Source organism: Neomonachus schauinslandi, chromosome 3 (assembly GCF_002201575.2).
Source record: "Neomonachus schauinslandi chromosome 3, ASM220157v2, whole genome shotgun sequence".
NCBI lineage: Eukaryota > Metazoa > Chordata > Mammalia > Carnivora > Phocidae > Neomonachus > Neomonachus schauinslandi.
In genome coordinates this window covers 177,928,920-177,944,124 of record NC_058405.1, presented here as the reverse complement: position 1 = coordinate 177,944,124, position 15,205 = coordinate 177,928,920, and the positions used below count along the sequence as shown (strand labels likewise).

The following is a 15,205-nucleotide window of genomic DNA, read 5'->3' as shown; positions in this document are numbered from 1 at the left end:
AGCCAGAGGCCAGAGCTGAAGGGCTTAGGCTTTGTTCTCTAATCTCTTTTAGGATCATATTACCTAGCATGGAGAACCAACCATCTCTATCACAAAACATCACAACGATTGAAAGGCCCTCAGCTACACCGGGGGACAGTTTGGACCAGAAAAAGCTAACGCATCCGTGTCCAGTGGAAAGGACAGGGAGAAGTGTGTAAACAATTGTTTATGGAAGGCAGTGAACTTCTGAGTGAGACAAACCTGCTCTTTGTTCAACAGTGCCGAGAGGAATGTGTGCTTCCAAAACAGTGAACTGAGTTAGTTCCTGGAGCCAAGAGAACAGACGAGCCTGATATTTTACAAACTGCATCACTAAATCAAGAGGACACACAGTGCAGACTCCCACCATACACTGCTCTGCGTTCCCTTTCTCCGGGGTTGCTGTGAGGACGGGGAGGATAACTCAGCCCTCCTCCCTCTGTTTTTCTTCCAGTACAAATGAAGTCAAGGGCAGCGCTGACAGCCCCAGGAGGCGGGCAGGCTGGGCACGGTCAGCGAGGTGCAGGAGTCCTTCCGAAATGTTATAAAAGAAGCTCTGACTCAAAGGCTCTGACACAAGATGAACTACCCAAACCAGGTGGGGCTTGTTTTTCCTCACACGACCAAGCACGTAGGAATTTCACTTGGGTTTATGAACCCAGCGCATATATTGATTTATTTTGTGGAAAACCAACACCTTCTTCTCTGTCACAGTCCTTTTTCGGAGCAGTTTCCTATGAATTAACATCACTCTCGTGGGCGCTTTTTCCTTTTCAAGCTGTGTTGGATTAGAAACATGCACACTCAATAGAAAGCAGCGTGAAATAATTCATAGAGGTACAAAGAAGGAAATAAAAATTGCCTTTACTATTCTCACACAGAAATAACCACTGGAGGCCTCGGATTTGTTTTCTTTCTCATTTATTCTGACTTCTTCAAAGGCTTCCTATAGTTTAACTTCAGAGCATCCCCTTGAATGTATGGAGGTCAGGAATTATGTCCATTTCACTGATAAGGAAACTGAGGCCCACAGAAATCCCATGACCTGGCTAGTGGGGCCGCGGAATACCAGCCGGAGAGCCCAGGCTGGCCCCACAAGGCCCCACAAGGCCCCTCACGCCTCTCTCCTTGCTTCTGTGGTCGGCTGTGTTCCTCACAGGGAGAGAGGACTTTTTGTCCCCTCAGTGATGACAATCACACTCACTCCTCCGTCTTCGCAGGTGCCCTACTTGCTAAAATTTATTCTAATCCCGAAGTCAATATTTGCCATGCTCCTAGCACACGTTCTCAGCTGAGCTCAGACAAGGGGACACTCTGCTTTCTCATTACAGCTCCCAGACTGCAAACAAGTGTCCTTTCCGTGGTGCATTTAGTGCCACATAGTTTGAAGTTTTGCGCTTTTGTTGTCGATTTTGCCCTTTAAAATGGCCCCCAAGTGTGGCGCCGAAGAGCTCCCGAGGGTCCTTAACGCACAGAGGACTCCTGTGTTAGGTGTGGTTCCTTCAGCCGTGCATTATGGAGCTGTTGACTGTGAGTTCACACGTAAAACTGGTCACATATTGGTTGGTTGATAAAAATCTTACCAGAAGCTCACAGATTACACACCTGGGTGTAATGGTCCAGGGTTTGCTAACTCGAAGTTTACAGTGACTTTGTAGAACGACCGTGAGTAAGTAGAAACGGCTGTATTACTATTGTAGCTACTGCCGTCATTGCCTAGTAATAAATGCTGTGGCCTCTCAGAGAATTCCAGCTTGCTTTTTAGCCTTACACAGGAGGGTCGGACCTTCAGTTTCTACTTCTTCCTGCTGTGGATGCTGGGGAGCTACCATTCCACTCTTAGCACCCTCAAGAGGACTGCTGGCCCCTGCTAGCAATTAATCATGGTTCCAAACTCTGACACCTGTTAACTGAAGCGCTCCTGTCTCATGCCTGGTCTTCTGGAAGCACAGGCCAGCCCACTTACAAGTTAAGGCAGGCTTGTTTCTGGTTTTGCTTTGAGAGCGTTAATGTGAGGGCCCTGAGGGCCGGGCCATCAATCCTACTTTCATCACTGCTCCTCTCAGGAGATCTAGGGTCTACCTACACAGGAGTCCCTTAGGCGGATATGCAGGTTAGACCTCAAGCCAACAGTCGTCTTTGAGAGACCGCTGACCCACTGCCAACGACGTGGATGGAACTAGAGGGTATCTTGCTAAGTGAAGTAAGTCTAAGACAAATACCACATGATTTCACTCATATGTGGAATTTAAGAAACAAAACAGGTGAACATAGGGGAGGGGAAGGGAAAATAAAATAATATGAAAACAGGGAGGGAGGCAAATCATAAGAGACTCTTGAAAAAAATATATTTTATGGTGCACCACCCGCTGGCCGCCCTGCCCGGCATGGCGGAGCGTGGCGATTCCGAGCCCACCCCGGGCTGCAGCGGTCTGGGCCCGGGCGGCATTCTCGGCGGCGGCCGCGCCGCCCACTCATGGGCCCTGGAGGACGCCTGGATGGGCACCCACCCAAAGTATTTAAAAATGATGGAATTAGATATAGGAGATGCCAGCCAAGTTTGCATAGCATTCTTGGTTTACCTGGACCTCATGGAGAGTAAAAGTTGGCATGAAGTAAATTGTGTTGGATTACCAGATCTCCAGCTCATCTGCCTTGTCGGTCCTGAGATAGAAGGAGAAGGATTACAGACTGTGGTGCCTACACCCATCAGTGCTTCCCTCAGCCATAACAGGATAAGGGAGATCTTGAAGGCATCTCGAAAATTGCAAGGTGATCCAGATTTGCCAATGTCTTTTACTTTGGCCATAGTGGAGTCCGATTCCACAATAGTCTATTATAGACTTACTGATGGATTTATGCTGCCAGACCCTCAGAATATTTCCCTTAGAAGATGACATCTATACTTCCTGATGCTTACTGTGAGAGTGGATTTGAGATCCGTCAGCCTGGTTCATCTTTTATCTCAGAGATAGTTAGGGTTGACTTAGCTGGTCCTATTCCATAAGTTTTTCTTTTTGAAGAATAAAACTTTCCCAGATAGAAGAATTTTTTTTGTTGGTAAGTATAGGGTAGTTGCTCTAGAACTTTCTTACCTGGAGATAGTTTAATTACAGTTAAATACAAGTTGATGCTTAGGATGTGTTCAGAGGGGTGGCACACGTGTGTTTCTTCTGTCGTCCACCACTCATAGCTGCCTCGTTGTTCATCGCTGCCCCTGCTAACACATTGTTGAGACTCCCCTTTCTCTAATTCAACCCTCTCAGGGCCTTTTGGCTACTATAGCTAGCCTGCCGTGGCATTTCATGGACACCTGGACACTTGGAGAGTTTGCTCGGTCTCCTTTTAAATCCCCAATAGAAAGTAACAGTTTTCTTTCTATTGGTTTTTATGTGGCATTTACTGTTGACTTAAGTCAAAAGTAAAGATACGCTCATCCAGAGTATAAAATTACATACATGTCTAGATTAATAGGGACCAGAGAAGTGCTACCGATTAGTTACTTCCTACCTAAGTAAAGGAAGTACTGGGCCTTCCTTTCCATTCTTATTACCACCACACTTATTATATCATAGTTAGAATATTATGTGAGATAGTGAGAAACGGTGTCAGCTTTAAAGACATCTTTATTGGGCGCCTGGGTGGCTCAGTTGGTTAGGCGACTGCCTTCAGCTCAGGTCATGATCCTGGAGTCCCGGGATCGAGTCCCGCATTGGGCTCCCTGCTCGGCGGGGAGTCTGCTTCTCCCTCTGACCCTCCTCCCTCTCATGCTCTCTGTCTCTCATTCTCTCTGTCTCAAATAAATAAATAAAATCTAAAAAAAAAAGACATCTTTATTAAGTAGACCCAGTTATTCCACTTTTGTTAATACCTCTCAATTATGTTGCCTAAAGTATAAAAAATTATATGCACAAAGATTCCAAGTGACATTAATTGTTATAGCCAAAATAATAATCACTTAAAAGTTTTAGGAAGGGGTCATCAAACTTTTTCTGTAAAGGGCAGAAAAGAAATATTTTAGGCTTCACAAACCATACGGTCTCTCTTAAAACTTCTCAAATGTGCCGTTTGTAGTACAAAAATAACCATAGACAATATGTAAATAAATGGGCATGGCTGTGTTCTAATAAAACTTTATTTACAAATGCAGGGCCATAGTTTGCCAATGCCTGGAATGAGGCAATAGTTAATAAACAGATATAGATAGCCAATGAATGGTACATTATGTACTCATTAAAAATTAGTAATGAATAAATGAAAAACAGAAAATATTTAATAAAAAAATATTTTATTTATTTATTTGAGAGAGAAAGTTAGCAAGAGAGAGACAGCACGAGCAGGGGGAGGGGCAGAGGGAGACACAGGCTCCCCGCTGAGCAGGGAGCCTGATGTGGGACTCACTCCCAGGACTTCGGGATCATGACCTGAGTGCAAGGCAGATGCTTAACCGACTGAACCACCCAAGCACCCTGAGACTCTTAACTCTAGGAAACAAACTGAGGGTTGCTGGAGGGGAGAGGGGTGGGAGGATGGGGTAACTGGGTGATGGGCATTAAAGAGGGTACTTGAAGTGATGAGCACTGGTGTTATATGCAACTGATGAATCACTAAATTCTATCCCTGAAACTAATAATACACTATATGTTAAATTGAATTTAAATTTAAAAAAAGGAAAAAAATACATAAACCTTGTGCACAAGTCTCAGAACTTCAGTACATTACATGTTAAATAAATCAAAACATATATGCCTTTGCTTGCCCTTTAAAGAAATCTTAGTTCCAAATGGAAACATTTACTTGATAAAATGTCTAATGAAAAGGGGAGAATATTCAGAGAAACAGCTTTTTTTTTCCCCTCAGGAAATACTAGAATCTATTTTTCAGAGAAATTCCAAATGGGACTGGTGATGGGCATCTAACATATAATAAAGTAATTCTATTGGTTATAAATAGATGTTTTGTTTTTATTTCATGTGAGTTGCAGTTTCATGATAAGGACAGTCATGTTGCTAACCAAAATAACCATTGCTAGTGAATGATAATTTCTTATTCAATTAATCTAAAAAAAAAGGCAAACTAATTTGGAAATAAACAAATTACTGTGCTCTTGACACTCATAAAGATAATTACTCACGCTTAAAAATATATATCTTTAGGGACTCCTGGGTGGCTCAGTTGTTGGGCATCTGCCTTCAGCTCAGGTCATGATCCCAAGGTCCTGGGATTGAGCCCCGCATCGGGCTCCCTGCTCGGCGGGAAGCCTGCTTCTCCTTCTCCCACTCCCCCTGCTTGTGTTCCTGCTCTCACTATCTCTCTCTCTGTCAAATAAATAAATAAAATCTTTAATATATATATATATATATCTTTATAATAACCATCAGTACTAAAATGACCAGATCCTTGTGGCAAAATACAAAATATGTGGAAAGCAAACCTTTGTAGGAAGCCACCCCAACCATCCCTCTGATGAAGCCAAGAGAATGTAGTTCAAACAAGGAAATCATAAGAGGTGTCAATGTATATGGATATCAGTTTTTTTTTTTTTTTTAAAGATTTTATCTATTTTTTAGAGAGCGAGCGAGAGAGAAACAGCATGAGAGGGGAGAGGGTCAGAGGGAGAAGCAGACTCCCCGCCGAGCCGGGAGCCCGATGCGGGACTCGATCCAGGGAGTCCAGGATCATGACCTGAGCCGAAGGCAGACGCTTAACCATCTGAGCCACCCAGGCGCCCTGGATATCAGTCTTAACCATTGCATCTGACGCAATGCCATCCATGCCTCACAAGAGCCCAGCACAATCCTCAGCCCCCACACACTGTCACCCACATGTCTGCTGGCTGTGACCTGGGAGGAAGACAAGGGCAGTGACACAGGGAACAGATCTACCAGCCGATAGTGCTTTGAAGCAGCAACAGCTCTGAGTTTTGCTTCCTGCCACACTTAAGAAAGAGTTACAAGTCACAGATTTCAAAATATTAGTCCAATCTCAGCTCTTTCAGACGATGAGAAGCCGGCACTGCCTACCCCCACAGCTACTCGCTGGTGAGAGGCATGGACGGCAACTCCATCGTTAACAGGGCATGGTTATTCTAGAACTATGACCCAGGAGTTATTTTTTGGTGTGTGTGTCTCTCTAGGTGTTCCACTGGATTCTCTGTCTTCAAAAACACTAGCTCTGTATGCCAAAACATGTCATTCCTCTTTGGTCACACTCATTAAATTGTCCAATTCCTCTACGAGGTTGGGATCCGATAAAAACAAATTCAAAAGAATTTTAATAGGAATAACATCTTTTGGTTTTTTTTGTTGTGGTTTATTTTTTCTTAAGTAGGCTCCATACCCAGCATGGTTGAACTCATAAACCTGAGATCGAGTCACATGCTCCACCGACTGAACCATCTTTTATTTTATTTATTTTTTTAAAGATGTCTTATTTATTTATTTGAGAGAGAGAAAGAGCATGAGAGAGAGAGCACGGGTGAGGGGCAGGGGGAGAAGCAGACTCCCCGCTGAGCAAGGAGCCTGATGCAGGATGCAGGACTCCATCCCAGGACCCTGGGATCATGACCTGAGCCGAAGGCAGACGCTTAACCGACTGAGCCACCCAGGCGCCCAATAACATCTTTTATATTTTAAAAAAATGCATTGTAAGTGCCAAAAGACTAAATAGATAAAATCAACTCTCATATAAAAACTCACTTGTACCCTAATGCTATTAGGGGAAAGAAAGGAAACTCTAGGACAAAGACACTGTTGTCATTTTTAATTTATTCATTCTGTTTTATCCAAACTGTACCACAGGGTCTGAGAAAAATGCACTGTTCTTAGATTAGGGAAAATCAACATTCATTTTGCCTTTATATTTTTTTATGTTACTGCGTCTAAACATTTTCCTGCCTATGTTCATCTCAAAGGTCAAAATATTGCCCATAATCTGAGTGCCATAAAATAATTTAGAGTGATACATTTATTCCAGACAAATTGACATGGAAAAATGTCAAATGAAAAAGGCATTATGTTGGGATGCCTGGGTGGCTCAGTCGGTTAAGGGTCTGCCTTCGGCTCAGGTCATGATCCCAGGGTCCTGGGATTGAGTCCCGCATCTGGCTCCTTGCTCAGTGGGGAACCGGCTTCTCCCTCCCCCTGCTTGTACTCCCTCTCTCTCTGTTTCTCTCTCTCTCTCTCTCGGACAAATAAATAAAATCTTTTTTTTTTTATTTAAAGATTTTATTTATTTATTTGAGAGAGAAAGAATGAGAGAGAGCGAGTACATGAGAGGGGGGAGGGTCAGAGGGAGAAGCAGACTCCCTGCCGAGCAGGGAGCCCGATGCGGGACTCAATCCAGGGACTCCTGGATCATGACCTGAGCCGAAGGCAGTCGCTTAACCAACTGAGCCACCCAGGCGCCCATAAATAAAATCTTAAAAGAAAAAAAGAAAAAGGCATTATGTTATTTTTAAAAAGCATGATTTTTGTTATGCTTGGAAAAAAGACTAGAAGGAAAATACATATCAAAGTCTTAACAGTGATTACCTTTGGGGATAGGATAATTTAACTTTATTTCACTTATCTGCATTTTTTTTTAAAGATTTTATTTATTTATTCATGAGAGACAGAGAGAGGGAGGCAGAGGGAGAAGCAGGCTCCCAAGGAGCAGGGAGCCCGATGAGGGACTCGATCCCAGGACCCTGAGATCATGACCTGAGCCGAAGGCAGACGCTTAACCATCTGAGCCACCCAGGTGCCCTGCATTTTTATAGTTAGTATAATTCTTTCTACAGTCTCAAGAAATCAAATTTTGGGGTGCCTGGGTGGCTCAGTTGGTTAAGCGACTGCCTTCAGCTCAGGTCATGATCCCGGAGTCCCAGGATCGAGTCCCACATCGGGCTCCCTGCTCAGGGGGGGGGGGGGGCGTCTGCTTCTCCCTCTGACCCTCTTCCCTCTCATGCTCTCTGTCTCTCATTCTCTCTTTCGCAAATAAATAAAAAATCTTAAAAAATAAATAAATAAAATATTAAAAAGAAAAAGAAATCAAATTTTATTTTATTTTTTTTTAAAGATTTTATTTATTTATTTGAGAGAGAGAATGAGAGACAGAGAGCACGAGAGGGAAGAGGGTCAGAGGGAGAAGCAGACGCCCCCCCCCCCCGCTGAGCAGGGAGCCCAATGTGGGACTTGATCCCGGGACTCCAGGATCATGACCTGAGCCGAAGGCAGTCGCTTAACCAACTGAGCCACCGAGGCGCCCCGAAATCAAATTTTATTTTAGAAAACAGATTAGAAATATAAGAAAAAGTGGGCTGATGAATATAGACATCCGTAAATCAGAAGACAGCCTTGAGAAGAAGACGTGATTTCTTTTTTTTTTTTAATATTTATTTATTTGAGAGAGTGAGAAAGTACATGAGAGGGGGGAGGGTTAGAGGGAGAAGCAGGCTCCTCGCCGAGCAGGGAGCCCGATGCGGGACTCGATCCTGGGACTCCAGGATCATGACCTGAGCCGAAGGCAGTCGCTCAACCAACTGAGCCACCCAGGCGCCCGAAGACGTGATTTCTAATACAAATGGTCTTAATACAAAACGTTCTCTTTCGAGGTCTTTCCGTCAGAATGGGTAGTCAGTCATGCATGAGTGAAGCTAAGAGCTAGGCGTGGCACGCTGATGACTGATTTCTTGTCATTATTTTTAAAGAGCAGTTTCAAGAAATCAATTGATTGCATTCTGATATACAGCAAAGGTAACTGACAGTTGGGCAATTCTCAGAATACAAATAATTAAATGAAAATATCTGAAAGCATTTCCCAGGACTTTTTTCTTAACATTTATGTAATGCCACAAAGTTTCCTAATGGTTTAAATTTCCTAATTACATTAAAATCTTAGTACTTTGTATTCCAGACTACAAACACTTCATTGGAGATACTTAATTGTTTTCTTAGGTAAAAGAAAATAGAGTTTATCCAAAGATAACCTTTGTTTCGTCTCCTTGGTTAATGTGCATTAAGTACATTAACCTCCTAGGGTTCTAGAAAAATCTATTTTGTTTTAAGATTATTTATTTATTTGATAGAGCGAGAGAGCACAAGCAGGAGGAACAGTAGAGGGAGAGGGAGAAACAGGCTCCCCGCCAAGCAGGGAGCCCGATGCGGGGCTCGATCCCAGGACCCTGGGATCATGACCTGAGCCAAAGGCAGATGCTTAACCATCTGAGCTACCCAGGTGCCCCACTAATCTATTTTTAAAAGGAAGATTTTTTTTATGGGGAAAATGTTTACTAAAATTGAAATTAATTTTCTAGTGGCTGTGATTTATGTACTACAAGACTGTATGTCTAATCCTTTATGTTTGGCCTGAGAAACAACAATGCCATGCTGTCCTTGCTGAAGAGTGAGAAAGAATCCTTCAGTTCATCATGTACTATTCAATTATTAACTCACCTAGTTAGCTGTTGAGCACCTGCTCTATGCCTGGCCTTGGAGATAGAGTGGTGAGCAAAACTCTTCCTGTCCCTTGTCTTTGAAGTAGGCCATCCTCATGGACTCTCTGGTCCAACTCCTTTTCCGTCCACTGGCTGGAATATGGACCCTGAGTTGGCTCCATGTGTCCAGCCTTGCAGTCAAGGGTAAGGAGTCAGGTGAGGGAGTCCTCACTTAGGCTTCTGGAACCCAAGCACTGCCTTTGGGAAGAGCTTTGCACTGGCGAGAAGAGGCTCTTTGTCCATCGCAACTGACTAGCTATTTTATTCCCATTCATTCAAGGGCATGTAGGAAGCCCTAGGAGGAGTTTCAGAAGGGACAGGTTTGAGGTTATCTTTGGATAAACCTCACCCCCATCCCCTAACTGCTGTGGGCATTATCTTCATTACTGTCTTTAATGGTGTTTAACTTCATACCAGTCGAATCAAAAGCTTTAAGAGGGCAAAGACTATGCCTTACATTCCTTTGTATTCCCCTAAAGAGCTTACTTTGTACGTGGCTTTCACATAGCAAGGGTACAATGAATGTTTGTCTATGTGATTTGCCTTCTTTTGGAAAGATAAGAGCCACATGTCAGGCAAGATCAGCCAACTGCATGAGTTAAGGGTCAGAATCATGCAGATAAGTCTAAAGAGACTTATATTTCATCCTACTGGAGTTGACTGCTTGAGCACTGAATTATACTTGACCTCCTCTGTGTGCCTCTCTCATAATTCCCCCACTCCCACCCCCACCAGTCCACAAACACACAGATAAACATACAACTCCCAGCAGGACTAAGAAAACGGTACAAGGCCAAATTTCCAGGTTAGATCCTTTATAACCAGCTTATTGTACCCTTAAAGATACAACACTTAAGAAAATATTAATTTATTATTTCCCCTTAAATAAGCTTCTTTTTAAGTTTTTTATTTATTCATTTGAGAGAGAGAGATAGAGAGAGAGAGAGTGAGCGAGAGAGAGAGAGAGAGACCACAAGCCAGTGGGGAGAGGCAGAGGGAGAGGGAGAAGCAGACTCCCCGCTGAGCCGGGAGCCCGATGCAGGGCTCAATTCCAGGACCCTGGGATCATGAGCTGAGCCGAAGGCAGATGCTTAAACAACTGAGACACCGGGGGGGGGGGGGGGGGGGGGGGTGTTGGGAGAATGGTGTAAATAAACTTCTTAAGCCTTTCTTGAGTGATGAAAATAACTAGTTTCTCTTTGTTAATATGACAAAGACTCCCAGAAAGTAATCACAAAATTGCACACCTGTAAGACCTATAAGAAATGTCCTCCCTATTAAGAATGCAATCGTCTGGGGCGCCTGGGTGGCTCAGTTGGTTAAGTGACTGCCTTCGGCTCAGGTCATGATCCTGGAGTCCCTGGATCGAGTCCCGCATCGGGCTCCCTGCTCGGCGGGGAGTCTGCTTCTCCCTCTGACCCTCCTCCCTCTCATGCTCTCTGTCTCTCATTCTCTCTGTCTCAAATAAATAAATAAAATCTTAAAAAAAAAAAAAAAAGAATGCAATCGTCTGATATAGTGCTATGATTTCCAAAATTACATTCACATTGTCAGGCAATAAAATGAAGCCACATCTTAATAAATTAATCCTTAAACCACTTGAACATACAGCAGTATGATTATCTGACTTTAGAAATGGGCAAGTCTGAATTGTATGGTAGAAAAGAACTTTTCCATGGACAGCAATTTGCCAATAACTTCAAAAGGGTGTGTATAGCTTTCATTTCTGGAACATGGTAATAGGGATTCCTCTACCGTGCTTGCTACCTTTGAATATGAAAGGCTTTTGTGAGCCCTTGACTCTAGAATGAAGGCCAGCAGGCTTCATGAGGCCATGGGCTCATCCTGCCCAACATCCAAATCCCACCGCACACCAGAGGCTCCTGGATGGGGATTCAGACTGGATACAACTGTGCACCTCCGAGAGACTCCCACTACAGAACCAAGTGCCTTCCTGCTGCAGTATTCTTCAACCAAGTGGTAGGTCGGTTCTGAAAGGAGCAGATACATCAAGTGACGGGGAACTTTGGTCCAATGAGCTACACCCTGGACCAACCTACACCTCCGGGCTCGCTGTGGATCCCAAAGCTCCTGGTGACTCAGGGACAAATGGAATAGATGGAACAATAAATCCCCTGTCACCATGTTGAGTCACCTCCCAGGGTATCAGCTCAAAAGGACTGGCTGGGCAGTAAACAGTCTGCGATTTTCATTCAGCATACCAATAGAATATCAATCCACCCCCATTCTTTGCATATTGTCTAGAAAGTTGGAATAATGTAAAAGAAAAGGAGGAATTACATTCCTAAGTGCCATTCAGAAACAGGAAGTTTACAGTCTTTTAGTCACCAGAGCTAAATTAAGTCATTAATCATCCTGTTTCTTGGGGCACCTGGGTGGCTCAGTCGGTTAAGCATCTGCCTTCGGCTCAGGTCATGATCCCGGAGTCCTGGGATCGAGTCCCACATCGGCCTCCCTGCTCAGCGGGGGGTCTGCTTCTCCCTCTGACCCGCTTCCCTCTCGTGCTCTCTGTCTCTCATTCTCTCTCTCAAATAAATAAATAAAATCTTAAAAAAAAAAAATCATCCTGTTTCTTGGGACGCCTGGGTGGCTCAGTCGGTTAAGCGTCTGCCTTCAGCTCAGGTCATGATCCCAGGGTCCTGGGATCGAGTCCTGCATCAGGCTCCCTGCTCCGCGGGGAGCCTGCTTCTCCCTCTGCCTCTGCCTCTCTCTCTCTATCTCTCATGAATAAATAAATAAAATCTTAAAAAAAAAATCATCCTGTTTCTAACCTAAGCCTTCTTGTCTTTAGGAACTATAATTATTTTAAAGCAAATAAATGGCAGAGATAAATAGGTGGGGAGTGTCACCGAAGCACTAGAGTTTAGAGTTTTGCATATGTGTGTGTATTTCAACAAGGCCAAAAACCCCAGCTTTTAGAATTTTCAAATAATTCCTTTCAAAAGCAATATTTGGACAATTCTTTGCAGAAGGCAGATGGCACTAAGTTCAAAAGGAAGAAACACTTCAGTGGGAAACTTTGCCTCCTGGAGCCAAAGAAGATAAGCTTTGGGAAAGATTATTTTGGGGGAGGAAGGAGCTTAGGGGAAAGATGATGACCATCTCTACGTTCGAGGCAGTATTAATTGGAGTAAATGTCATCTGCATTTACTCGGTGAGCGTTCAGAGAACTTAGCAGTGGTCACGGGAATCCATCCTAACAAGATTAAGCATTCTTGAAAATGATCTCTGAAGCCCGGATCCTCGGCTTAACGTTAAGTACAGGAACTGCTTGTCAGTCGGATTCCTGTTTTAATACATTTTGGTCAAAGTTTTCCCAACCAGAAAAGACCAAGGCCTTTGACACATTAAAAGCAGATTCAAAAGCTGAGGTTCACCTGCAGTGTTTCCAGAGGCTCCCCGGGGCCTGATTACTGGGCATTGAAGGAGCAGGGCTCTAGCTTTGCAGCTCGGCAGCTCAGGCCACTGCCTGTCGGTCCTGGATGACAAGCAGAGCATCCTTGCCATCTCCTGGGGGTCTGTCTCCTGGGGGACCCTGCGGCCAGCGCCTAAGCCTGTTTTCCTCACTGCTGGACTCTCACACCCAGGAGAGTGTCTAGCACAGAGGCTGTACTCAGTAAATATTTATTGAAAGACAAGGGAATGAACATCAGCTCTTGGGCAGCCTGGAGCCCCTTCTGAGCTATCTGGTTCAGTATCTCCAATACCTTTTCCAGATGTTTCTCAACGTCTAGGTGTCAAGGACAGCAGTGCCAGTGTGGGAGAGATGTCCTTCCCCAGAGCAATTCTCACACCTGATGGCGTAACCCATACCTCCCTGTGGGTGTTTTGGCAGGTGAACATCACACCTTCTTGTCCCTAAGCAATTTTCCTAAATGGTAAAGCTGATGTTTCCACGGTCATTTCATTTATGGTGCAGAAGGGAAAAAGTGGTCGGGACCTCATCCTTAGACTGAAAACTTTGGATCCATGGAAGGGAAGGCTCTCCAGTGTCATCGTCATCGAGGTAGCTTATCATTACAAGGTCAAGGAGTGCCTAGAATTTGCCCGTTACACAAAACCCAGAAAAGAAAATACAACACTTGGTGCCTATCAAACAAAGGGCATGTAAAAAATGGCTTTTCATTTGTCAGAGCACTAATTATCCTTTGGATTTATCCTCAGAGCCAAGTTCTGCTTGTACTACAAATATTGATTCTAGGGCGCCTGGGTGGCTCAGTTGGTTAAGCGACTGCCTTTGGCTCAGGTCATGATCCTGGAGTCCCGGGATCGAGTCCCGCATCGGGCTCCCTGCTCAGCAGGGGGTCTGCTTCTCCCTCTGCCCTCTTCCCTCTCGTGCTCTCTGTCTCTCATTCTCTCTCTCAAATAAATAAATAAAATCTTTAAAAAAAAAAAAATATTGATTCTAGTAACAATGAGCACAGCAAGATCGAGGACCAAAGAATACTGTGCACCATGAGACTTTGTTGCAGAAATGGAGGATGCATCCAGGTAAAGTCTAAATGTGATAACAAATTCGCTGATAATAAAACATTTCCCTTTTCCTCTGGACAAGGTGTCACTGGGGGAAGCGTGGTAGAGGTTGGAATAAGCCAGGCTGCTTTTTTTTTTTTTTAATTCAAACTAGCCACACTTTATTTTTTTTTTAAAGATTTTATTTATTTATTTGAGAAAGAGAGAGCATGAGCAGGGGGAGGGGCAGAGGGACAAGCAGACACCCTGCTCAGTGGGGAGCCCGATCCCAGGACCCCGAGATCATGACCTGGGTCTAAGGCACTGAGCCACCCAGGTGCCCCCTAGCCACACTTTACATACTTGGTTGTCAAGGGACATTTCTATCACTGCAGAAAGTTCTGACAGTGCAATGCATGATCTGACAGGAGGGGGAGTTCAGTACTTCACAAATCAGAAACACAGCAGTAGTAGAGATGAAAGGTCTCGCATTTATTCCTGAACCAACCTACTGGTGCAGGGGCATAGTAACAGAGAAAAATCATTTCAATGATAAAGCATGTGTATGGCCACGTAGGAAGGATGTTTACAGAGTGATAGGATAGAACACATGATCTTCACACAACTTAATTGAATATGTGGTGCCAATTAGGTGTGTCATCTCATGATGTGTGACGTTTTATAGACCCAGCTTGGTTCTTCTCCAGTGCCTCCTCTTGGAGTTGTACCTGATTTTATTACCAGTTTTCATCCGAATCCACTGGGGAATGAGGCGATTCTGCTTTTGTTTCTTGGCCAGGAATCGCTTGATTCTGAAAGTCTTGTGAGAAGACATGGCGAGAAACAGTCAGCCACACAGAGCAGGATGGCGGCGAGAAAGAGAAAAAAGCGCCAGGCTGCTTTTTAATCTTTAATGAAAGTGCCTTGAACTGGGACCAGTTCCAGCTTGCTTACAGATATCACTGACTGATGGAAAGTTTCATACACTGTCCCACTGATACACTGAGCCCCTGACGGCCCAGGAGACAGAAATGTTCTTAAGCCATAAATGTGGAAAGTGAAGACTACTTTCTTGAGTACATGCTAACACAGCCCTAAATCAGAGGGAGAACAGAAAAAAGGAGAAGAGGAAAAATGGGAACATGAAAGCAAGAAGAACACAAAGAAAGGAGAGAGAATGAGGAGCACGTGGAACAGGAAGAGGAGGTTATTGGGAGGTAATTCAAAGAATGGATT

The 15,205-nt window shown here is 44.1% G+C and overlaps 2 protein-coding genes across 3 annotated transcripts; one reads left to right on the top strand and one right to left on the bottom strand.

The window, feature by feature from the left end:
- Positions 1-2,408: 2,408 nt before the first annotated feature.
- Positions 2,409-2,947, top strand: LOC110592234 (tRNA-splicing endonuclease subunit Sen15-like). 2 transcript variants are annotated; one of them, XM_021703196.1, is made up of 2 exons: positions 2,409-2,793; positions 2,898-2,947. In XM_021703196.1, the coding sequence occupies exons 1-2, from the start codon at positions 2,409-2,411 to the stop codon at positions 2,909-2,911; spliced, it is 399 nt and encodes a 132-aa protein (XP_021558871.1). In that variant the 3' UTR covers positions 2,912-2,947. The 2 variants fall into 2 exon arrangements, with proteins under 2 accessions (XP_021558871.1, XP_021558872.1); XM_021703197.1 differs by having other exon boundaries at positions 2,409-2,752; positions 2,895-2,934.
- An 11,701-nt stretch (positions 2,948-14,648) lies between these two features.
- LOC110592277 (60S ribosomal protein L39-like) lies at positions 14,649-14,804 on the bottom strand. Its single transcript, XM_044913431.1, has one exon. It carries the CDS (start codon positions 14,802-14,804, stop codon positions 14,649-14,651), a length of 156 nt encoding a protein of 51 aa, XP_044769366.1.
- Positions 14,805-15,205: the final 401 nt, after the last annotated feature.

Bases quoted from the DNA above. Each gene is read 5' to 3' on its own strand.
- LOC110592234 (XM_021703196.1), top strand. From the start codon at position 2,409: ATGGCGGAGCGTGGCGATTCCGAGCCCACCCCGGGCTGCAGCGGTCTG.
- LOC110592277 (XM_044913431.1), bottom strand. From the start codon at position 14,804: ATGTCTTCTCACAAGACTTTCAGAATCAAGCGATTCCTGGCCAAGAAA.